The 25,705-nt window shown below is 37.7% G+C and overlaps 2 protein-coding genes across 4 annotated transcripts in view; both read right to left on the minus strand.

Annotated features, from left to right (window-relative positions):
- pals2b (protein associated with LIN7 2, MAGUK p55 family member b) overlaps positions 1–6,865 on the minus strand; it is a 30,631-nt gene extending 23,766 nt beyond the window's left edge. Inside the window, exon 1 of the mRNA XM_053638402.1 lies at positions 6,462–6,865. The gene's annotated coding sequence lies outside the window, so the exon portion shown is untranslated. The remainder of the gene's footprint in view (positions 1–6,461) is intronic.
- Positions 6,866–10,463: 3,598 nt separating this feature from the next.
- On the minus strand, positions 10,464–25,594 carry dazl (deleted in azoospermia-like). Of its 3 annotated transcripts, XM_053638744.1 has the most exons (10): positions 25,390–25,594; positions 24,551–24,655; positions 23,660–23,751; positions 16,670–16,721; positions 16,435–16,519; positions 15,403–15,530; positions 14,982–15,062; positions 14,589–14,639; positions 13,202–13,274; positions 10,464–11,851 (listed from the first exon to the last, which is right to left on the minus strand). In XM_053638744.1, the coding sequence occupies exons 1-9, from the start codon at positions 25,390–25,392 to the stop codon at positions 13,230–13,232; spliced, it is 642 nt and encodes a 213-aa protein (XP_053494719.1). In that variant the 5' UTR covers positions 25,393–25,594; the 3' UTR covers positions 10,464–11,851; positions 13,202–13,229. The 3 variants fall into 3 exon arrangements, with proteins under 3 accessions (XP_053494719.1, XP_053494720.1, XP_053494718.1); XM_053638745.1 differs by lacking the exon at positions 14,982–15,062; XM_053638743.1 differs by lacking the exons at positions 10,464–11,851; positions 13,202–13,274; positions 14,589–14,639 and having other exon boundaries at positions 14,707–15,062.
- Positions 25,595–25,705: the final 111 nt, after the last annotated feature.

The raw sequence follows: 25,705 nt of genomic DNA on the forward strand, positions 1-25,705 counted from the left end.
TTGCACTAGTGTTTAACGCAGTAATGCATTCAACAACAGCCTACATAACATACACCTTCATTTTCTTTTAAAAACACATCAAGACTATTATTATATTCTGAGCACTTATTCTGTGAACATTTCCTGACCCCTAGAGCCATGTATGTCATACAAAAGATCTCTTAAAATTATGGGTTATGTCACCTACTGCACAACACTTTTTATTGACAGTAAGAGGTTTTGTTATTTTGTACTTTTTGTATGTGTACGTCCTAGAGATTTTATTTTTAGGTTTATTCAAATAAAGTAAATTCACTGTCCATTGTGAGAATAGAGTGCAATATAAGCTTCTTGAAGTCATTCTGAAATTAGAATCCATTTCTTCTAGTTTATAATAACAGATAGAGGTAATATTTTGTGCATAATTAGCAGCACAGCTAAACAAACGAATGCAAGTTGATTCCAACAAGCCAAAACTCTGAGTTTCCTACTTAGTTTATCAAGTGTCCTCAAAACAAAATTCCTTTTATGCAAAAGAGTCCAGATCACTTCTGCAATGTATGCAAAGAAACAAGAACACCACCACCAGATGTGTGTGTCTGTGTGTGTTAGAGTATTCTTATCTTAAGAGTTTACTATTTCATCAGGTTTATAACGACTGTAACACAGCAGAATTCTCTCAAAACGTGGGTCTATTTCCTTTTTGGGGTGAGGAGGAGACTTCCAATACTAAACAGGCTCTCAACCAGCACACTGGAAGGCACTGCTGTGTTGGCTTTTAAGAAGATCTTCAAAATCCTGGGGAAATCATGTAGATTTCCCATATCAGCTCATTTCATGATTTCATCATCTCCATGTCCACAGTAATTGCTTGTTTATTATGTTGATTCTACTCTAAAGGAAATGTGAAGAAGTCATTTCCATGGTCTCTGCTTTCAGGAGTCTTTCTGTGGCATCTCCACAGTCATCTTGACGGTGTCTTTGCTTATTTCATCTCTCAGCCAGCGCAACTTGAATTTTGGCAGGGTCACAGCAGCAAGCAAAGCTACACCACTGTCAAGGATGGAGCTAAACCATGTCTTGACTGCCTGCCAGAGATCATTTCAGACTGGTTACACAGTTTATAAACTATTAGACATGCATTTATATCAGAATAATTTAGGTTTATGTCAGGAGTAGAAAAAGGAGTAGAATTAAACTTAACGGATACACAAAATACAACAATAATAATAATGTGCCATCAGCATTTCAAGGGTAGGATGAAGGGTGCCATAGAAACAGTCATCTTCTCCGTGAAGTATATCCAATGCCATACACACAGGCTTCAGAGCCTTGCAATATTCTTTAAGGCACCAATACTCTCTCTCCATTATGCATCTGATGTCCAGGTGGGTGCAAAGTTGTCCAGGTCCACTAAAGCCATGTCTGTGACTCTGCTAAGTGCATCATGAAACGAATTCCACCTTTCTTTTACTGGATACCTCCAGGCGCTCTGAGGCCACAGTTGATCGACTAACATTTGACCACAAGACTGAACACTTTCCAGTTGCACTACAGTACACTGCCTTGCAAGCTATCTTCACTGTCAAAAATGTAACTATGTCGTTTGTGCATACAAGATTAAGGATGTGGGATGCATATCGGTGATGTGGAGGGAGAACATTACTTTATACATTTGCATTAAAGGTATGTGTTACTTTACTTGTTACTTCAGAAAAGTAATCTGATTACGTAATGCGTGTTACCCCCAATGCTGGTTAGCTAAAACATTATTTATTGTTATGTATTAACACTAAAAGACAAGGAGTGCTAAACAAATGGTGGCACTTTCAAATGGTGTAACTCTAGAAGATACTTATGGCTTGGCATCCTGGCAGTGGTAAAACGATACTAAGCAGTGCTCTAGCCTGCAATGACCAAACATATACACACAGAAACTCAGCGTGGTTATACTAGAGAGAAACTGAAGGCATTCAATCTATTAATAATTACAACTTTGTCTCAGTGAGAATTGTCTCAGTTCTGGCCTAATGATGTAGGGATACTGCTGAACTTTCCTTGTGGGAAAGTGTAAATATCCAGAATTGCATTTACAACTTTATAGGACCAGCTTTGGAAAGACTTCTCTTATAGAAGTCTCTGTCCTCTGTAGTTAGAGATTTACTTTTAGAGTGTAACAGTTGTAGTGTTCGAAACTTATTTTTGAAAGTGCAAATTACCAAAAACATAAAGAACATGACAAACATTCATATTGCTATATGTGTATTCAGTGGTTTCGATACTTTTTTGGATACAGAACCCTCGTTCAATGACCTTACCACCAAATACCACCTTTACTGGACTAGAAATATTTTAAAGCACTGCAAGGGAAAAAACAGTTTTTTTAATTTGATGCTATGAACAGATCTTTAATGCAGCTAGAACATGAATAGATTTAATAATAGAGAGCGGGACAATTTGAGAAACACTACTAATTAATGATCTTTAATTTTGTGATTATTTTCACGACAGCTTTATTATAATCCCTGTTTCTCTTCTATATTGTACGAGTTATTAGCATTATTAAACAATTGTATTTTCCTCATTTCTTTGATTCACAGTTAGTTGTTTAATTTTTAATCCATGTTCATGGCAGGAGCAAGGTTATAAATAATAAATGAAAAAATGTGTGTAAATGAATACATGGGTAGATATATATGAGAATGGGCACACAAATAAATGAACATAACTGAATGGGTTCATATTTTTCCCCTTGTAGCAAATACAGACATCGTCAACATAAAGACTGCACAATATATTAGACCCAATCAAAAAAAGATTAACAGAAATAATGCTTCCCTGAGGTACTCACAGTTCCTGTGTGTATGAGCCTGAGAAAGTAGAGTCTACCCTCATTTCAAAGTGTCTATCAAAAACAGGCAGGCGTCCCCTAAAACCCATTTGGTACTTTTAGTCTTTTAAAATGCCATACTTCCATGTTGTGTTGTCATGCTGTCTCTAGATCAAAAAAAGACAGCTACAGCATGTTCTTATTTAACAAAAAGTGTGACGTGCATAAGATTCCAGTCTAAGAAGGTGACCTAGTGTACTCCTACCCTGTCTAAAGCCACAGTGAAGTCTGCTTATTTTATTTCCAGTTTCTAACTTCTAGACAAGATGATTATTAACCATCCTCTCCATGGTTTTACCAAGACAACTAGTCAGGGCTATAGGGTGATAATTGTTGGGGTCATTATAGTCCTTGCCTGGTTTAGGTATGGGTATTATTAGTGCTTCTGACCAGGTGGGTGGCATGTGTCCTGATCTCCAGACTATATTTAAGTTATTAAGAAGCAGATACAGAACACTCTGTGGGAGAAGTTTTCTAAACTGATGGTGAACCTTGTCTGGCCATCGGGTTCTTCCATTGAGAAGAGCTGGTTATATGATTCAGTATCATGAATCAGTATCAACAAAACCTACATTAGGATGCTATTCATATCAGCACAGTCAACCCATCCAAGATAATCTTCAGACCTTGGCATCAGCACCTCTCTTTATAATTGAACCTTGGACGTCCTTACTAACAGACTGCACCTCCTCTAGCCTCGTGACTACCAGCATTCCACAGGCCTGAATCATGATTTTTGGTCTGATTTCTTGGAAGCTTCTAATGTCAATTGATGTAAAATTTTACAGTCACCATAGTATTTTATGCACCTTTTGGAATTTCTTGAAAACCATTTTAAAAAAAAAAGTTATTATTATTTATTTATTTAATTATTTTTTTTTTTACAGCCTTCAATTTGTCCAATCCTTCATTACCACGTTTGGCTTAGGTCATCTTCAGACCAAGCTACACAAATGTTATCAGATAGAAATAATTGCTTAAATGAATTTTTTACAAGGTCATGCTGGAAAAACTAGAAAATAAAGCAAAAAAAAAAAAACCCACAACAACTAGACAAACAGTGAAATAATGAATCAAAAGCAAAATAGCACTACATGAGACCAATAACAATAGGTCCAGGTGATGCCCAATGCTTCCACATGCAATGAGCATTTATTCTACTACACACAAACACATACACCACTCCATCTAATCTCCTAATCCCACAAATCTCATCATCTGACCAAACCACTACTAATCATCATCCCCTGCTCAGTGACCATCAACTATCCCACCCCATCTATACTACAAACATCTAGCCCTGTGCAATTTCTTATATAACTTCAGCCAGAACTGTTCATACTCATCCCTTCATCAATTTTACACACATTTTTATACATCGTTCATGTAGGAACAGTGTCTATCAGTACACTTGTAGTAGGTATACTATTCCACTTCTGACACAAACACCTCAACATGTGTACTTTATGCAGAAATCATGATATCTGAAATTTTCATCTAATATAGCACTGGCAAACTGCAACAAGTTGAACTACATAACTTGCCTACATAGAGAGAGATTTTAGTGGTTCTAACACTTGAAACACAAACTCCCACACAATATCAAGTGTTTTCTCCATTTTCAAAACTGACTGCTGCTACACTGAATATCCAAAACACCACTCTCCCATCACAGAACATTTTTGCACTATAGCTTTGACCTCAACACAGCTCTTAACAGAGCAGCTCTACAAAGCTGTGTTATAAGAGGATATGAACCATTCTCCCTAATCCACCCCTCTCTCATCTCTCTCTCACGCGAACCAGCAATCAGTCCGAGTAGGATTTTAATCCCACAATGAAAAAAAAACATGGGACAAGGAAATTCTAAATACCCTTTGACGGTTTCATGCGTATACTGTTTCATGATTTTCCCCCAGCTGAAGGTAACACAGTTCAGCAAAATTTTAGGATTGTTCCCCCTTTCATTTTCCTTCTGTTTTAAAATATTTAGGGTTATGCTAACTAATTAATTAATATTCAGTAGCCTGGACAAGGTGCACACTTATTTGCCCACAGGGGCAATTTAGAGTAGCTAATCAAACTACTGGCATGCTTTTGAACCCCAAAGTTATTATTATTATTATTATAAAAGCAAGTGCTAAACTGCGCTAGACTGTCACTGGTTTGTCAATAGCACAGTAAGCTGACTGTATCCACTGATCTGCTACTCATGGATGTGCAGCACTGGACTGTTTATAGTTAAGCAACCAACACTGTAGCCAGCATTTGTTTATTTATTTTTGGTAACATGTTTGATTTCTCTTCCTGGCTACAAAACACTGGTCAACATTTCACTATTAAAACAAAATTCTCAGCAGAACAGCAGCATTTGGTCAGATACAGTACAACATAGAGACGCTTCAGACTCATCCTTATACATGTGCAACATCATTCTAACACCTACATTATTATTATCCATCATGTCTGAACACCAATCACTGGTAAACTATTGCAGTAATGTGTACTATAGATAGAAGTATTTAAACAATATTTTTGTACGGTAATTGTAACTGCAAATAGTGTACAGTTAAGTATACAGACTCTTCCCCATTTGAACTCCAATAAAGCATCACAAGACTTAATCCCAATACAGTCAACATTTTAATATTTCCCAAATAACTGTATAAAAATATTATAAATGGCCTGAGCAATTAAGGTTCTTGAGCTGGTGCCCAGCAGGTTTTCAGTTCATCCGTGACTATGGAAATTCCAGGAAACGGGAGATCAAAATCACTGTCAATTAATGCCTATGAGTGATGGGAGACATCACACCAAGACACAGGACAGACGGACACCCACACACACACACACACACACACACACACACACACACACACACACACACGCGCGCCTTGCATAATTATTAATGCAGCTAATTAATGCTGTGTTTATACTTAAACCTGACCTTAACCACAAGGTTTGGCAAATAGACTTCAAATTAAGCTAGCTTGCTGAAGTTGCCTGGCTTACCGGGTTTCGTGGAATTACCCCTCAGGTCTTTGCGCCCTGCAGTTGATTTGAAGAGATGTAGTAACGCAGTGCGCGTGCGCATGTGTCTCCGCCGCGTCCTGTTCATTAATCATGACGCTTCCGAACAGATGCACATCCCGGAAACACCAATGGGAGTCGAGAAACTAATAAAAACACTTCTAAAAGTATACAATGAAGCCGTTTTTGCTGATTTATCCCTGCTGTTCCATAGGCTGTCACTCGTTTCAACTTGTAATCTAGTAGTAGTAGTAGTAATAATAATAATAATAATAATAATAATAATAATAATTATTATTATTATAAACAACAAGCTGCTCATTCTACGAAAAGAACGGAGATGACCTGCGTGTCTCGCGTAGCGGGTGCACACACGCGGCTGGGAGCAAGACTAAATGTTTTAATATTTGGGCTTGAGTCCATGCAATAAATAAATAATAAATAAATAAAAATAAATATTGATTTGATAAATTAATAAATTAACCCCAAATCTCCACAAATTTGCAGTTTACCCACGCTACTGTTACTCCTGCGGTAACTTGTAGGTTGGTGGTCCTCTCACCGTCAGGTGTAGCGGTTAATTCAGCTCCCCAGTTTCCCGTAATAGCGCATGAGCAGAATCATGATGTCTTCGGCTGAAGCTGAACTGAGACTTTTATAGACTCAGTCCGCCTACACGATGTGTGTACAATTTACTCGATCAACTTTAGTTTCCCCTCCAAACGCATTTAAGGAGAAAATGATATTGAGCAAGCAGCCCCTCTGCCCAAGCATTTCTAACATAGTGGACACCGGGTATGGTTGTAACATGGGGAGAGTTGTAAAGCCACCAGTTCCACCAATTAGGGATAAGATAGGAGTCATATGATCATTTCAGTTTACACACTTCCCCCTAAGGGTGGGCGATACTGCAAAATAAATCCGATACCAAATAAATACAGGGCCAGTATACACAACAGAGCAGGGGAGGAGCAACGTGTGCTGTGCATACGAGATGGAAAGGAGTGACGTATTATTAGCTTCAAAGCTTATTTTAAACATAACATTTTAAACTAAATAAACAAACATCACTGGAGAAAAAAAAACAACCTTAGTAGCGATATTTTTATGCAAGGATCGATCCTTTCGATACATCATCAGTACTGAAAGTATCGATACTTCAGGATCGATCCACCCACCCCTACTTCCTCCCTGATCCAACATGGTGGTTGTCAAAGCTGGAAACAGGTGCAGATTCAAAAACAAGTACATTTTTTGTCCAAGACAATATCTTGTTAAGTACTTATACTATTGCAGATAAAATCATATGACTTAGATTAGATTAATTTGTAGTTTCTCAGGAAAAATGTGATGCATTTCCCCCCTGCTAACTTCAACCCATTATGCTTAAGCCTCAGGTATACTCCGGTTTAGTTTTTTTTTTTTTTTTTTTTTTTTAAACGTGTACGCTAGGGTATGCACACAGCCATACGCATAGCCTTTAAAAGTATACTCCATTTGACATGTACGCATACACAGGCGGTCTACGCATGCGCATTACGACAACTTGCACTACTCCTCCTGGCCTACAAGAGGGAGTATAGAGCAGCAAAGCAGGTGTTTTGGTGTGAAGGACGACAACAAGGAAGAATCACAATAACATGAAGAACAATGTTTGGGCAATCTCTCGCCACGATTAGCACCCATACACAAATCCTTATACTCTTTAAGGCTAGATTTATACAAATGCGGGTACTTTCTAACCTGCACTCGTTACCGTCTCTTCCGTTTTACTTCACCTACCTTGAGAATCAACAGCCCTGGGTCACTGTTGCCACCTTGTGGAACAACAAATCAGTGCTAAAGAATTCACATTTTACGTATACGCTCGGAACACCACACAGTACGCATGACGCATATTTCATCAACAGAGTACGCACACCACCCCAATGTTTCTAACCTAGGGTTCCTGCTCACCTGCATGAACATGCTATAGACTTGCTGCAGGGAGGCATAAGGACTGCAGATGTGGCCAACAGCAGGGTCCACCTGGCTCTCCTACCATAGCGTCCCATTTCATTTAGATGGTGACCGATAGCGTGAGCTGACACTGTTCTACCCTTTGTCTGCAGGTCAGCTTGAATGTGTTTGGAAGTTGATCAAGGTTCTTTATCCACTATTTGAACAATCCTTCATTGCAATCTTTCATCAAATTTATCGCTTTCGTCCACATCCAGGGAGATTAGCTACAGTGCCACGGGCTGTAAACGTCTTGACAGTGTTGCACACAGTGAACAAAGGAACATTAAGCTCTCTGGAGATGGACTTGTAGCCTTAAGATTGTCCATGCTTTTCCAAAATGTTGGTTCTCAAATCCTCGGACAGCTCTTTGCACTTCTCTCTTTTGTTCATGCTCAGTGTGGTACATGCAGACAACACAAAAGGTTGAGCCAACTTTTCTCCATTTTAACTGGTTGCAAGTGATTTCTATATTGCCAGCACCTGTGAATTGCTACAGGTGAAATTAATTACAAATTAAAGGAGCAGCACATGCTTGAAATACAATCATTTCTGAAGATTTTGAAAAGGTGCCAATAATTTTGTCCAGTCCATTTTTACCATTCTGTGTGGAATGTCTCAGATTTGGCTTTTTTTGTGCTGTTCCAATACAAACAAAAGAAATATTTAAAAATAAAGAAAGCATTTGTAATTACAGCAATTTTTGGCCATGATTGACATACATACATACACACACATATATACATACATACATATTATATACATATTTTTTATATATATATATATATATATATATATATATATATATATATATATATATATATATATATACACACACACACACACACACACACACACACACACACATATACATATATATATACACATATATACATACATACATATACATAACATTTATAGCAAAGTGTGCAAAAAACTGCAGGGGTTGAATACTTTCTGACACCACTGCATAACAGCCTCCTCTCCAGATGAGAGGGAAATCGTCTTCAGTTCTCTTTCGATGCTTCGCAGATGGCTGTGAGCTTTCACTGCGTGTGGTCTCTATGTCAACATCAAGATTTTGTGTGGTGCTCCGATCATCTCTGACTCCCAACTGGGACCTAGATTCATTAGGTAAGCTTGCTGAGGCAGTATTTGTGTTACTGAGCATTCTGTGCATGGAATGTCCGTTCCAATATCTGTCTCAGAGATGATCAATGCTGAGATATTGAATACAGAGCTCATGCCTGTCTCCAGCTCCTAGAAGTTCTCAGACAAGCATGGGTCCTGCATTATCATGTTTATTTTTCTATTTCTCTCTGGAGCCAAACTGTGAATAGTAGGATCACATTTCCTCGAATCACCACAAGGAGCACTGTTCCAAGGACAACCCTCTCTGGGATGTGGCTCAGAAAAGAAAGAAGAAAACGAAAAAAAGGAAAAAAAAAAAAGGGGGGGGGGGGGGAAGTACATGTACTGTACAGTGGGGTTGGTAATTCTGTGACTCACAGCTAAGAGCCAGCGTTAAGGTGGAATGACAGTTAGCCATGGTGGTGGAGTCGGCCATTCCATGACTCGCCTCTAAGTGCACTAAACCGCACAGGTGATTAACACAGAAGGAGAATCAGAGTTTCCTGTGATGCTGTGTAAACCCAAGTATAAACTCAGGAGTGTCTGCACAAAAATTCGGTTCTCAATTACCTGTTGATCTTCAGTTAAGTGGGTCGCCTACACATTACTGAAACTCCGATCAGCAACACGGAAGTTGTCCAGGAAGCTTTGCAGAGAGATTCAGGAAAACAAAGGGCTACCCACTCCACCCAGTATACGCAAGTTCACTAGATTTGCAGATCAGTGTTATAATCATAGAAATATGAGGGGCGCATCACTCAAACGCACCCTGCAATTCGGCATTATGTGCATACAAATTATGAGTCCCCTCATACGCTATCCCTGGCACGCCAAGGGGGACAAGTGTCACGCAGATTAATCTACTATTCATAGCTGGCTGAAGAGCTGTTATCCTGCAAAACTGAGAAAACAGACACAGCTTGGTTAGAAACAAAAGTTAATCACATTACTGCATGAAGATAATATGAAGTTAATATGAGATGGTCACCCGCTTTGGAGAAGGTTCACCTGTAGCTCTGACTGTAGTTACAAGCAAACAGCCTGACACGCCTGATATGAGGCAAGAAAAACAATAAAGGGAATGCCATTAAAGAGTTTTACGTCATATGTTCACCACATGACCATGTTAAAGGTCTCAACATTGTGTTTATTAGCAGAAATCTTGATTACTGTGGAGTTGCTTGAATCTACAAGTCACATGAATTCAAATTAACCTGTTCAGTCTAAGTTTGTATTGCCTCATATCAGATTGTCAGTACCACATATTAAAGGGGGGGGTTTAGAAAATTATGTTTTCACACTCAAGAAAGATCTTTCTAATCAGATCTGTCCCTACAGTGTGGATGTACACTTAGTATTCTGTCCAAAATAACCTGTGCAAATGTTCCTTTAGGTTTTTCTCCATTAATAGAGTTACAATAAAGAGGCACAGATGTACATATGGTAAAACTTTTATTTAACTTCAACTTTATTTCTTTACAAACAAGACAAGACTCCAAACCTTTTATGTTAAACTAGTATACATACAAAACTGAACAGTGATCGACCAATGCCATCAATCAAAGCAGAAACTACGGTTCTTATGAGGCCATGGGAGGTTTAAAGAGAAAAGCATCCATCAGATGCCAAAGGCTCCATAAAAGTGTTCACAAACAATATAGTGTTCAATGCCTATGGCTTACCAGCAACTATTTAGGTTGGCATGCAATCTGTTACAACCATAAGAAAATGACAAGTGCAAACCTCACCATTCAAGACAGTTCACCCTATTTTTTTAAATAAAACAACTCTTGTGAAGAAAACCACCATTAACAAAGTGAAGGAAACATACAAGCGCAGTGAACCTTTAAATAATAATAAAAAAAATAAACACAAATATCAAACATCAGTTTCAACCAGTGAACGTGTAAAGCATTGTTATTCCATCATTAGTTAGTGAATCAAAATTGGCCAAACCCATTGTGTGACTAAGCCTTTTTACAGAGACAAGGTTAAAAGTTTTTTTCTTTTTCTTTTTTCAATCAATCATTCTTATTTAATGCAGTGATTTTATTTCTGGCCACTCTTCACAACGGATCTGAAATTAAGAGTCAAGCCAATGTAATAACTTGTGTGTCAAACAGGCAAAGCCACAAAGAAAAAAAAAACCCTCAAATCCGCTGAGAAATACTCAAAATGCCAACAAACACTGGAATCCCAAGTTGTTCAAAATAAATAAATATATATATATAAAAAATAAAACCAGGACAGTGCTTACAATGCGTGAGATGAGATGTGAAGTTAATCAATAGAGCTTTGCCAGCATGAATGAGATTAAGCAACAAATATAATTATAAAACTTGCTGAACTGAACTTGCGGAACAATTTACAAAAGCCTCAAGAACAGTTGCCTCCCCTTGAGAATAAAAAGCATTTGGAGAGCGACAGAGGTGCAAACATTAAAATGCACAACATAAATGAAAAGTACTTTTGTGACTTTAAAAGTGACTTTTTTTTTTTTTTTTTTTTTTTTTTTTAAAGGTTTGGAATGACAAAAGCAGAGAAAGGACAATACAAATAATCTGACAAAATTGTCTCTCTCTCTCTCTCTCTCTCTCTCTCTCTCACACACACACACACACACACGTGTACACAGTATGCAGCCTTCTATTAGAAGTTTGACCACATGGCCATGATTTGGCATCACACTGACATGTCACCCAGAGTGGGATCTTTGTTCCCAAAATCACAGTCACACCAGAGGTAGAATGCTGAAGATGCTTTCCCACAATTAGATGTCATTTCCAGAAAGACATCAGCCTTGGTTTCCATGGGTGCTGGGTCCTAAAGAAGCCATGTAAATATGATGTTCAAAAAGGGGAAAGGGGGAAATACACTGTCTACTGAGCAACTTCTTGTTTTTTTTATTATTTAATCCATTTTTTTTTTAATCAACTGAAATTTAAAATCATGTTTCAAGCCTCAGCTTAAATCAGAGTCAAGTCTCAAGTCATGTACTTTAGGTAACACTGAACTGTTAGATGTAGGCATTTTATTGCATGTAATTAAGCACTGCTATATTATTACGAGGGAAACCATTGTACAGGGTGCACAGGGTACAGTCTATCCCTATTAAATGTTAAAAACAATATGCACTACATCGTATGTAGCAAAATAACACATTTGCATTGCACTGAAAGCATCTAAACAATCACATCGTAATTTAATTTCCCAATACGAAAGAAACAATCAGTATTAGAGCTACAACAACTAATCAACAATAATAATCGATTATGAAAATCGTTGTCAACAAATCTCATTATTGATTTGTCAGTCTGCTGTCCAGTTTGGTTGAATCTGTGCCCATGATAGCCTCAGATTCCTGTTCTTGGATGACAGGACTGGAACCTGATGTGGTTTCTGCTGTCGTATCCCATCCACCTCAAGGTTTGAGGTGTTATGCATTCCGAGATGCTTTTCTGCTCATCATGGTTGTATAGACTGATGTGAGTTGCTATAGATTTCCTGTCAGCTCAGACCAGTCTGGTCATTCTACCCTGATCTCTCTCATCAACAAGGTGTTACAGCCGGCAGACCCCCAACTCACATGAGGTTTTTTGCTTTTCACACCATTCTGTGTAAACTCTAGAGACTGTTTGTGTGTGAAACTTCCAGGAGATCAACAGTTACTGAAATACTCAAACCAGCCCATCTGGCACGAACAACCATGCCACAGTCAAAGAGATCACACTTGTTTCCCTTTCTGAGGTTTGTTGTGAACATTAACTGAAATTCCTGACCTGTATCTGACCATGACTTTATGCATTGTGCTGCTGCCACAAGACTGGCTGTTTGGATAACTGCATAAATCAGCAAGTGTACAGCTGTTTCTATTTAAATGAATGGAGAGTGTAAGTGCTATTCTTCCTGCTTCCAAGCAACAGAAGTATTCAGTTTTGTCCACAATGGGCTGGTTTGGCTGGAGGCTTTCATTCCAACCAAGCAGGAGCCACATCTGATTCCACTTGTTTAATCAGCTGGCTTTAGTCTTCAATTGACTAATAGGTATGGCTCCTACTGGGGAGGAATGAAAGCCTCCAGCCACACCGGCCCATTGTGGACAACACCAAAGACCCCTATCTTACAGTATGAAATACTGGAAAAAGCCATTATTGAAAAGAAGTGAGTTCTTACCAGGAAGACAGTCCACATTTAAAACGGACTACAGAAGTGTCAGCAACGTCTGGACTCCACAGTCCACAAAGTTCTAAAACACAAAAGGCATGAAAATTACTGTACTGCTGTATAATCCTTCTAAACCTGTAAGCCTCCTCTTAGGCTCAAAGAAAAGCCTGCACTACCTTTTAATGGTTTTAAAAAAAAATACAACACTCAACTCGAGATTGTTAGGGTTTCACAGCAGCCAATAACTGCCACAGTCCTTCTGGAACCGTTTGTACATTTGAGTCCCTGTACTCCCTAAAAGCCCGAATGTCTGTACATGGGTTATTAACTCCATTTAATTCCTGGCAGTCAATCTCACTTTCAAAGCCATGCACAAGTTGACAACCTTTAGCCTCCTTGTAAGTGGTTAATTATTGTTCTGTGTTGCAGTCAGGCCGAGAGCATGAGGAGGCGAGAGAGGAGCACCTTCGGGGAAAAGAAGGAGGCGAGAGAGGAGCACCTTCGGAGAACGCTCATGCGTGTATGTGCGCATGAGCAAGATTAAAAGTAGCACTGCTGAAAAGCGATTAAGAGGAAAAGTGTCAGCAAATAAAGCCACTTCATGTGCTCAAACCAAGCCTGCCTCCCTTCATCCGCATTTCACCACATCAGGGAACGTTGCACTGGTGCCAAAACCTGGGAAACTGAGGAGCAACGCCGACACGGAATCCTCGCCGTTGGTAGCCATTGCTGAATCCCTCGCTGGTCTTCACTGAACACAGCATCAAGCCCTCCAAGAACTGCAAAAAGAACAGGCGCAATTGGAGGACTGACAGGTGTTTCAGGAACTGATCCGAGCCGCGGGTACTCCAACCGCCGCATGCCGCCCCAGCAAAGATGGGTCCACAGGACGATCCAGAGGCCTTTACAAAACTGTTCAAGCAATTCTTTTTTTCAGATCCTCAGAGAGTCATGAGGTGCCATGTGGAACTTCCAGTGATCAGTATGAGGGAGTGTGAAAGCGATGACACCAAATTTAACATACCTGCATCCCATTCACACCTGAGACCTTGTAACACTAACAAGTCACATGACACCGGGGAGGGAAAATGGCTAATTGGGCCCAATTTGGACATTTTCACTTAGGGGTGTACTCACTTTTGTTGCCAGCGGTTTAGACATTAATGGCTGTGTGTTGAGTTATTTTGAGGGGACAGCAAATTGACACTGTTACACAAGCTGTACTCTCACTACTTTACACTGTAGCAAAGTGTCATTTCTTCAGTGCTGTCACATTAAAAGATATAATCAAATATTTACAAAAATGTGAGGGGTGTACTTACTTTTGTGAGATACTGTATTTTTTATGTCCATTAACTGTTTCTTTTGTGTTGAAATAAGAACAAAGGAAACTCACCTGATTCATAATCCTTGTCCTTTGGTCACCACACCACTGTGGCAGGGAATACTGGCACCAAAAAAAGCAGAAAAGTTAACTACTAAACTATAATTCTGCACTAAAAATTTTCTTTTCTCTGTGTGTTATGGATGTTATGTGTTATGGATTAGGGCTGTGCTAGTACAGAGATCTCAATATAGTGTAAATAGTCTAAATACTCAAGATACCCGTGGCACCAATTTGCCCATTGACATTTTATGTCCATTAACTGACATTCAGAAACACAAACACTAATAGTCAAATGTGAATACTCTGGAGAGTAAGATAGACACAGGCTTGTCCAGCAATAAAACCGGGAATGTCTGAAGAAATGTCAGCTACAGAATGGTTGTGTACATGCTGTGCTGATACCTGGTAGGGATAGGCTGTCTGTGCATAATTCATAGGCATTTGAGGGATCATTACTCCTGGAAAACTTGGGTAAGAATATGGCTAAAGAGAGAGAAAAAGACATCACAGGTACAGTTTTCCTTTTTTTCTCTCTCTCTAGCAAATGCTATACAACTAAGCAGTACTGAACTTATTTATATTATATAGCCTTTTTATTTTTCTGATTTAAAACTTCTATACAATAGCCACCAGGAAATTAATTTAGTTTTCCTAAAAACACTGCACTTTGCTTATGTATTATTATTATAATAATAATAATAATAATAATAATAATAATAACAACAACAACATTATATTATGTACTGTACATCATTGCACTGTATTGTGCACAGTTGAGGCTCATGTTTAAAGCAGTATGAAGAATACAAGTGTCAAAATTTACCTGTAGGTACTGTGTACCTCCACTGAGCACAGAGGGCGTAACCAGGTTGGGAGGGCAGCAGGTACAATACACACAGGGGGAGGGGTTTACCCATTGTGATGGGCCAATCAAAGGTGACTGGACAGAACCTGTATTATGAGAACATTTACTTAATTTAATTAGACAAAGCGTCCCCAGGACTACAGTATGAGCATTTCACTCAATTAAAAGTCACGTTTAACGAACAGACGCATATAAGAAACTGAATATCAAAACTGACAAGCAAAAACGAGCCTTATTTATTAAGCCAGATACTAATGGATTTCTGGGTATATTGCTCGTATGAGTGTTTACGCAAAAAATATGGTATTCATGAAAATCCTGTAAATTCTGAAAAACTTTTTAGACATGAGAATGGCTATTTCCAACTTGCACCAATAGCACTGAGGGAAATGCAGGAAACAGTTAGCCAAAGTTTAAAAAAAAAAAAAAGGGACGAACATGTTAATTAAAGAAGGCTAAACTGAGTGGCACAACGGAAAAGGATTCACCCTATTGTTGGGAGATTTCGGGTGCTCTCAGATATTCCCTCTCCCCTTTCGATTACAGTGACACTAGCAATTCATAGTTATCTGTGAGCTCATGTATGCTGAAGAGGGTGGACTTTACTCTGAGCGTGTTACACTGCCCTGTGACACAGCATGAGCAGCAGAGCTGGCTGGTGGGTGGGAAATGTTTAGGTAGATTTTTTTTTTAACCAGAAGAAGCATCTGCAGCAGAAGTAAAAAGTTGCTTCTGAACAAGTACAAACTATTTTAAACATAATCAGACCCCACCCCTTGAGCTTGAGGCTCTTTTGCTAATAACATGCATGGCCCATCAAATGCAAGTTAATTAACCAATTAATTTTCTGGATCTGTAACAAAAATAATCCAATTGACATATCATACCAACCTCATCTGTCAAAATGGGCTTGAGAATTAAATGGAATTATTATTAATTTTTTTATCTATTTGTAGAACACTAACCTAAACGCATCAAAAATGGACAAACCTTGAAAACCTGACTCACGAGAACTCCGCTCTTTCATGATGGCAGGGCCCAGTTTGAGTTTCTTTCCTTTAAAATTGATCTGTTGCTGGGAATAAGAGACATGCAGTCACACATCAGTGTTGCAAGACTAAGTCAACACCTAACAACTCAAATAAGCAACTGATAACAAGCAAATATATTATACACTCCTATGGATGGATATAATTATTAAAATATTTAACAGTGACGACCTTACTTCAACGATAGTCTGGATGTCGACATCCTCGCTGAAGTAAACAAAACCGTAACTAGAGAAGGAGAAAAAAAAACAAAAACCAGCATCAGCAATACTGTATGGAAATTATGAGTTTACCCACAAGAAAATATTCTAGAAATACAAGGAAAGGTTATATATTTATAAATAAATAAATAAATAAATAAATAAATTTAAAAAAAAAAAACAAGATTTGGTTATATTATGAAAATCAACTTTTTACTATTTTTGCAGTTTACACAGGAGGTGTGAAATTCTCCGTTCATTTTTCTCAGAAAAAACTGATTTAGCTTGTGGACCAGAAACACCTTAGGAAAGACCTGACTTTAATCAGTACACACAGAAGACATCTGTGTGTACTAACATGCAAAATGTGTCACTTCTGTGAAGATGGTCCCCCATACAAAAAGAAATTCAATAAAACATTCATTTGTGCTCTGTTTGTACGGGATAATTACTGTTTGTGTCAGTTTGGTTTTTGGATAGTGTGTGAATGAAAAACGTCTCATCCCCTTTACATGTAGATTTCACAGTCCTTGACTATGATCTAAGTCACTTTCACACACTGCTATAAAAATGATTAGATCATTAAATGAATACTTAAACATTGTGTAAGGCATCCTGTACTTATTTTGTCTTCTTGTTTGCAAACGTGAATATCCACAGCACATAAAGCACGGGCTCCCAAATGTGGGTCGCTTGATTTACAAATGGGGTTGCAAAGGAAAACTCTCATTCTTCTCTTTTCTTTTATTCACTTGTTTTACAAATTAATATTAGAAATATCACTCAAACAATAAAACTTTTTTGTATTTTGAAATATTCAATCACAAGCCACATTTAATGAGCGTGTAGGTGCTATTTTCCTTCCCCCCCTATCCTGACACACTAGGAATTCAGTGATAGAAAGAAATTTCCCTGTCCATCTACCGCTAAAATAAATAAATAAATAAATATCTATCATATATATATATATTATATATATATATAAAAAATAAAATAAAAGTGTTGTGTCTCATATTGCATACTTATGTATGCAAGCTTATGTCAGTTATGTTTGAGGGGCTTGACTTTAACGGAACAATTAATTTGGTTCCATTTGCTTTCTGATAAATAGAAAGACACCAAGAATCAATTACTTGCACCAATTCATATGCTATTTTTCATTAATTCCATCAGTTGTTAACGGACAGAAAAATATTAGAAGTTGAATGAGATAAATACATTGAGGGATCATGTTAAAAGAGCAGAAATCTATCACTCCTGATGAAAAAGAAAAGGTAGGCTACATAGAACAGAAATAAAACCATTAACCTTATTATTATTATTGTTGTTTATTGTTCATGTATTATCACAAATTTCAAAAAGCAACAGGATTCCAGGCTATACAACCAATGTGTGTGTGGCTGACACTTGGATTTGTGGATCTCCAAATGTCTCAATGACGTTTGAAAAAGTCCTCTGAAGTAAGTCGATATACTATTCTGTTGTTCATTTTATTTGGACAGGATTACCACTAAATACAAACTAAATAATGGGAAATTTGAATAAAAACCAGCAGAGTTTAAGAAATGCCAGAGTAGAATCTAGAAAGGAAAACGAGAGAATAAGTACGGTGGATATAAAAGTCAACGCACCCCTGTTAAAATGGCAGGTTTTTGTGATGAAAAAAAAAATTAAACCAAGATAAATCATGTCAGAAATTTTTCCATCCTCAATGTGACATTACAATGCATCCAAAAAAAAAAAGGGGGGGGGGGGGGGGGAATAAAAGTTACAATAACCTGGTTGCATAAGTGTGTACACCCTTTGGGATGTGGCTGTGTACAGAATGAACCAATCACATTCAATCTCATGTTCAAAAGTAAATTTCATACAGCTGTCATCAATTAAATTACTCTGATTTACCTCAGACAAAAGGAATCAATCATTAGAGGGGTATAAGGCCATCAAGTGGAGAAACCGGAGCACCACAGTGACATCAAAGTGACATTTGGCAAAATGCGTTATAGTCTGATGAGACCAAAACCAAAAGGTATGTTGCAAAAAAAACAAAGCACATCACCAAAAGTACCCATGGTGAAGCATGGTGGTGGTAGCATCATGCTTTAGGGCTGCTTTTCTTCAGCCAGAACTGGGGCTTTTATCAAGGTGGAGGGAATCATGAATAGCTACAAATACAAGTTGATTTTAATGTTTGACAACATTCAGGTGTCTGCTAGTAACCTGAAGATGAAAAGGAAGTTCAGCTTTCAGCATGACACTGACCCAAACATCCATATCAACAAAGGAATGGCTTAACCAAAAGATCAAAAGTTTTTGAATGGCAGAGCCAGAGCACAGTCCTGAATCCAGCTAAAACTCTGGGGTGACCTGAAGCTGGCTGTGCACCGGAGATGCCCTCACAATTTGATGAATCTAGAATGTTTTTGCAGGAAAGAGTGGGAAAATACTGCCAAGTCAAGATGTGCCACGCTGATAAAGTATTAGTATTAGTGAAAGTATTAGTGTAGGGGTGTGCACACTTATGCAACCAGGTTATTGTAGCTTTCATTTTTCCCTAAAATGTTCGATTGTTTTTCACTTAATTTGTATGTTATAATTTCACATTGAGGGTGGAAATAGTTTTAAAATGATTTATTTAGTTTCCTTGTTTTACATCACAAAAACCTGCCATTCACAGAGGACTCCTTAGCTGATCAGAAGATACAGCAGCTCTCCAGTAGCTGGAAATATTTTGGATGCTTGTTTACCTGAAAGACACAAAAAGAGGTAAATAACACAACATGACCACAATAAAACATAGCAAGTACCAATGTCTAAGTGAGGCCTGAATAACTGCTAACACGATTCATTACTTTCTATTTTTGAGCTCAATACCAACTGTTTGGTTCTTATCTTATGGCTATGGATGAACTAAAGGTCTGAAGAAAATCTAGCTAGGAGTCTAAACATTCACTGCCTAGCTACCATAATTTTGTTGGAATGACTCTTCTCCCAGTTTGCCAGCAAGTAATAAAGGTATCCATCCATCAGTGAATTTCAAATGAGCTTTGAGTGATTTTTTAATTAAAAGACTAAAGATATCCAAGGCCATTTATGAGCAGCTTCTCAAGGATTTGCAAATGCACTGCACACATCTGACTGACCGCCAGCTTAATGCAGTTGTTACGGTGTTAATCTCAACTTATGCTCCAAAATACAAAAGCAATGACAGAGTTCAAAAACTGTACTACGCATGTTGTATTAACAAGTAACGATATAAACATGTTTCTTTTCCTCTTGATATTTGAACTGTATTACTGCGTCACTGTGATTATTGGATCATGTACTGGCAGATTAACTGCTTTACTGTTAGTAACGGGTAAAACGGCATGACACACTGTGGGCTTTTTGTTTCTTTTGGCAACTATAGTGTGGTAGATCCTGGATCAAATTTTGACTTAAAAAGGCTGAAGGCCACTGGTGTACAGCGAGTCCAGCAGAGATGCTTAAAAAAAAAGACTTGGCAAGGCCCAGTGTTGAGGTTGAGGGTGGTGGAGGTGAAGCTGCCTGGAGAGGAGCAGAAGCCCATTTACCTGAGCTTACTGAACAGCCTGAAGGGGACTACGGTATTGAAGGCTGAACGGTAAACAGTTCCCCCTTCCCATATCGAGATGAGAGAGGGTGGTGTGTAGGACATGGGAGATGGTGTCATCTTTGGACCTATCCAGGGGTGCAAAGCATGTAGAGACTTACACTGTCAAAGGTGCTTTTACAGACTGATGAAATAAGGGTTGGTAGGTTATATTAGATAAGGAAATTGGTAGGTTATTGTGTTTAGACTGATGGCCAGAAAAAAAAAAAATCTATTTAATTCATTTTAAATAAAATCTGTAAAACTGTTTAGGTGTCTGAATACTTTGCTTTAGAGCTGCAACAAATCGATTATGAAAGTCAACAAATCTGACTATTGATCAGTTGGTCTGTGCATGGCATGGGGTACATTTACTCAGTGTTACTTCTGTTCCAAAAATGCTCATCAGAGATTAAATACTAAAGTTGTGTCCCAAATGACACACTAGACACTTAAACAATGCACTTTGTACTCGACCATCTAGTCTATGAATTTTAGTCTAAGAAAGGTAATATCATCTCAAACGGAACACTAGCGTTTTTTTTTGTTTTTTGTTTTTTTTAATTAAATGCACAATCGTCTATACAGAACATTCTCCTTCATGGCTGTCGAATGCGAGTGACGTCTCTTTCAAATACAAACAGACTCCATAAAATACTCCTACCACAAACAATGATTGGCAGGTTCCTGTGCAAGGCATCGGATTCGCATTTTCATTATGTCAATTTATGTATCCATAATTAGGAAAGCAACTGCAACTACAGTTTGCAATTGCTTTTGAAAATTTTATGCAAAATACTTCCATATCTCTGAGTGTATAATATAGTAGCATATAATGTATATTAGGGATGCAACGATGCACAAAATTCAAATTCAATTCAGATTACCAGATTATCTAACAGGGAATTTCTGGCATTCCTGCTTCATCTAGTCTAGCTTTAGTCTTTATAATTAGTCAATATCTTCATTATCACGGTGTGCAGAAACATCTGATTAATGTGGTTAATGCGACTGAAAATATGGATAACTCTGGGAAGTATTGCAATTCTATTTTATTCTAGTAACATAATTGAGCTCCGAGAACCCAAGAGGGATAAATTAGAAATTACAAATATTATCTTACCTGCTAGGATTCCACAACTCTGCTGCCCATGATCAACAACAGACCCGAAATATGCTGCACCACAAAATATATAAAAGTCATTTAAATTTCATAACTGTAAATACATTTCTGAAGAACATTAAGATGGCTGTATGATTATTTAACTTTACCTTAAGATTTATTTGATGAACGGTTGATGGTAAACTGGCCTTCACACTTATTCCCCAACCATGCAGCTGTCAAGTTCTCACCACAGTCTAATGTGCACTGCACATGGGCGGCATAGCAAGTATCTCCGCTGCTTATATCCTCGTGCCCGATTTACACAAAACACAGATTCTACCAATAAACTACGCGAGCCACATGACAGAGATCACACTTTGTATAGGCAGAGGGGTTATGCACACATTAAGCAGACGCTTTCGGCTCATTGCCATGTCTCAAAACTCGACACAGTTCGCAATGTTATGGCCAGAGAGTTTTCTTCTCTGGCCCCACCATTAATGCAAACGAACAGCTCAGATGTTGAAAAGAGGTCACCATGGAAGTATTTAAGCAGCTGCTAAAGACAGATGGAGGAAGGAACAAATTAAGGCTTTGTTTACATCTATGAAAAGCAAGAAATATAAAGAAAGAAAAAGAAATGGCCGACTTGTTGCGAATGACATCACCATGCGGGTGCGGCTGCGTATTATTATTATTAACAAAATAAATAAATATACACCCCCACACACACACACAAATAAAAACAATCAGGTCTAAAAAAAAAAATTATAATATGAAAATATGATTTTTGGATCTAAATATAGCAATATTCTTAACGTGCACAAAATTGACAGTTTAGGACCGTTACATGACGTGTTACTGATTTCTGAGGCTTAAAAAAATCTATTCAATTTAAAAATTAAAGTTATAAAAAAAAAAGGTAGTTAAGTGGATTCTGGCACAAAATATTTTATTTAATTTGGGAGTTTAATCAAAATGTATGTGAAGATATAACAGAGACAGGATGCTAAATAAATATATATATATATATATATATATATATATATATATATATATATTTATTTTATAAAGTGTTTTAGATAAAATGCTTTACTTTTTTTCCCCTTAAAAGCAGCCTTAAATGAACTATTCCCAAGTGTGGACACTGTGCATGAAAGTGTTAAGCTACATGCAAAGAATAGTACAAAAATGTATAAAGCATTATTGTTATTCTGTATTTTTGAATAGGCTACAAATGTTGACAATTAAAATATCAATCTACTTGCAGACACACTAATGAGCTGATTCTTTTACAGGATGCAATTATTACTGTATTTTGCATATACATGCGGTACACTGAGCTATAATCATTCTCTGTCTTTCTAAAGAACAATAAAATATACTGATGTCATGCAACATTATGGAACCTGTAACATTCTGTTGTATAACTATATTTGGAAAATAAAAACAAAGTAATACAGCAGTGAGACTTTCTATTTCTCATGATTTTCAGATCATGGTCTGGAACATCATGTCAAGACTAATTCAAACCCTGCTAAAGCAGCTTAACTGGAAGTGGAATCAATGAGAAGAAAGACTTTGGGTGATTACTATAAAATCTGTTATAATATGTAGCTAGATAAACATTACACTCAGCACCACCATCGTATCGGTGAAATTGGGCATATTAGCAATACCGCAAATCAACTGCTGAGGGAAAACGCACCAGGGTTCGATTCAAAACGGACTAAAAAGCAAATGTGTGAAAGCTCCCCAAGTTAACTCTAATAACAGAATTTCTTATAAAAACCCTTAAGGTTAAAAAAAGAAAACCCTTTTGTTTATTTTGTGTACATTATCAAGAGACAACTCGTTGTTCCCAGAGTCACATTAAAGATTCGTTCAAAATGAACGCCATATCAGTTGTACACAGGTGCATTGTCATGCTGGAACAGGTTTGGGGCCTCTTAGTTCCAGTGAAGGGATATTGTAACGCTCCAGCGTACAGAGACATCCTATACGATTGTGCGCTTCTAATTTTGGGGAAGAACTACATTCGAGTGTCCACATACTTTTGACCGTATATGTATTTGTGTTGCACTTTTGATGAAATTTACAAGATTTGTCAACTAATAAACAACAACTGAAAAATGCCTTTTATATAGACTATAACACAAACATTAATAACACAAAATGTAAATAATAAATGTTTACTTTAGTAGATTATTCAGTCCATGTTTAGTTAACCAGAGCTCTGAGACAGTCTCACCCTTTGCAGATCCCCCCACGGTAGGTGATGATTTTAACCTCTTTCACTGCACCGTACCGAGAAAAGAAGTCTCGAATCTCATTTTCTTCAACCTACACAGAGGGGAGAAAGAAAAAAAAAAAACTGTATTCATAGAAAATATTTATGAAGTGTAATCAATATGTATAACCAACATTCAGATGTATTACTTAGACATGATCTATATGTATAATCAATACTTAAAAGCATAATCTAAATCCATAGAACACGGCTTAATCAAGTTATATTCTAAGTGTGTACAGAGTTAGATGGATTCTGTATCTTACTGTACAATAATTGTTTTCTGAATCAGCCTGTACCTTCCTGTAAATAGTCTTGAGGCCTGATACCAATTAACCAGTTAGTATAAGGCCTTACGAAGGGAGGTAGATATTAGCTAGGACAGCACACAGAAACAGACAGAAGCTCACTGAGGCATAAGAAGGGAGTGTTGGTCAAGGTCAGGGAGAAACAAACAAAACAACAAAGACCGAGTGAAACCTTGTCCTCATAAACTCGTTTCAAGAAAAACAACTAATTACTCGTGCTCCACAATTTTTAGATAACATATAGACCGGACTAATTAATTGTGGCGAAGAAGATTTTTAGGGAAGAAAGGCAAAACCCAGCCTAAGATGAGTATGCTGTGGAGAAAGGTATAAAAAGGGCTGTGTGGTTGCATAATTTAGACTTTCTGCAGACTGTCTCACTTTATTGTTTCAATAAAGTTGAATTACTTTTTGATATCTCCGTCTCTGAAATTTTTTGACTTGGGCTGGAAAGATTGTTTGCCACGACATATTTAGCCCAGCATTCACTCGTCTATCGTGTCTATTTCATTTCAGAAGAAAACAACAGTCCACAGTGTCCCACCTTCATGTCTATGCCTCCCACGAAAAGTGTGTTGGGCGTCATTTTGCCCTGCGGTAAGATGAAGCCGTTCGACATCATCGTCCCATGGCGCTGTTTCTGGAGATCCTGAGTCAAGACAGTTCAGTTAGTCCCGAGGCCTAAAGCTAACTTCATGAAGTTATACAATTGTAAAAACACATAAGTAAGCTTTGTGTGAACAACCATGAACCTGGGCGTCATTTGTTTTAAAAGCGCTAGAGTCACAATTTGGTAGAGATTATAATAAAAAATAAATAAAAAGAGATACCCAAATCACTCCGACAGATAAACGTCAAGCTAAGCTAATTTTCTATAACTTTCTGTTGAGCCAGAGAGATATGGTTAGTTAGCTCGCACAGGCTTGCTAACAACCTGACCTGACAACTTGTGCGAACAAATTTATACCAACGCCAGCTTTGTTTTCTATCTCAAATTAACCACCATTAGAAAGTTAATATTAAAGTTTATGCACTTACGATGTTTTTTTTTTTTTGTTGTTTTTTTTAAGCTAGCTAGGGTAATTAATATACGGGCTCAGTAAGGCTCGAGAAACCTGACACCTAGACGAGCCATGTCTCAACTAAGCATCTTTATCAAGACCAGTAAGAATAATACAAGGTCTGATACGCCACTTAAAAAAGATTATAAACACTGAACGTTTTTAAACGCTGATAATTCGCTGAGGTGTAGCCTCGTGTAAGGCACTGAGGTCTGTCATGGCGCGGTTCCTCTCGCAGAAACCAAAAAACACACCGTAAAATGATTTTACCGATGTACGTGGATGATACAGCTGCATTGCACGTCGAGTTCATTTTACTCACCATGTCTAAAACAGTTAAAATAATCGAATAAATTAATGTCTGCCAAATTTTCCCTCCAGTTTCTCTCAAGCGTCGTGACAAAATGGAGGAGAAACACCCCGCCTACACCTGAGCACTAATTGGAGAAATGGACGCAACTCATAGCCTTTCAGTTCCCCAACTGATCTCAGTACTATAACCATTCAATCAGGGAGGTTTTCTCTAATATACAAAAGGTCAAACTGGATTCTTTTTTTAATCTATTAAAAAAAAAGTTTTTAGATTAACTACATCATAGTACCTTCAACAGATTTACCAAATGCATATGATGTCATCT

This window comes from Ictalurus furcatus, chromosome 12, assembly GCF_023375685.1.
Source record: "Ictalurus furcatus strain D&B chromosome 12, Billie_1.0, whole genome shotgun sequence".
NCBI lineage: Eukaryota > Metazoa > Chordata > Actinopteri > Siluriformes > Ictaluridae > Ictalurus > Ictalurus furcatus.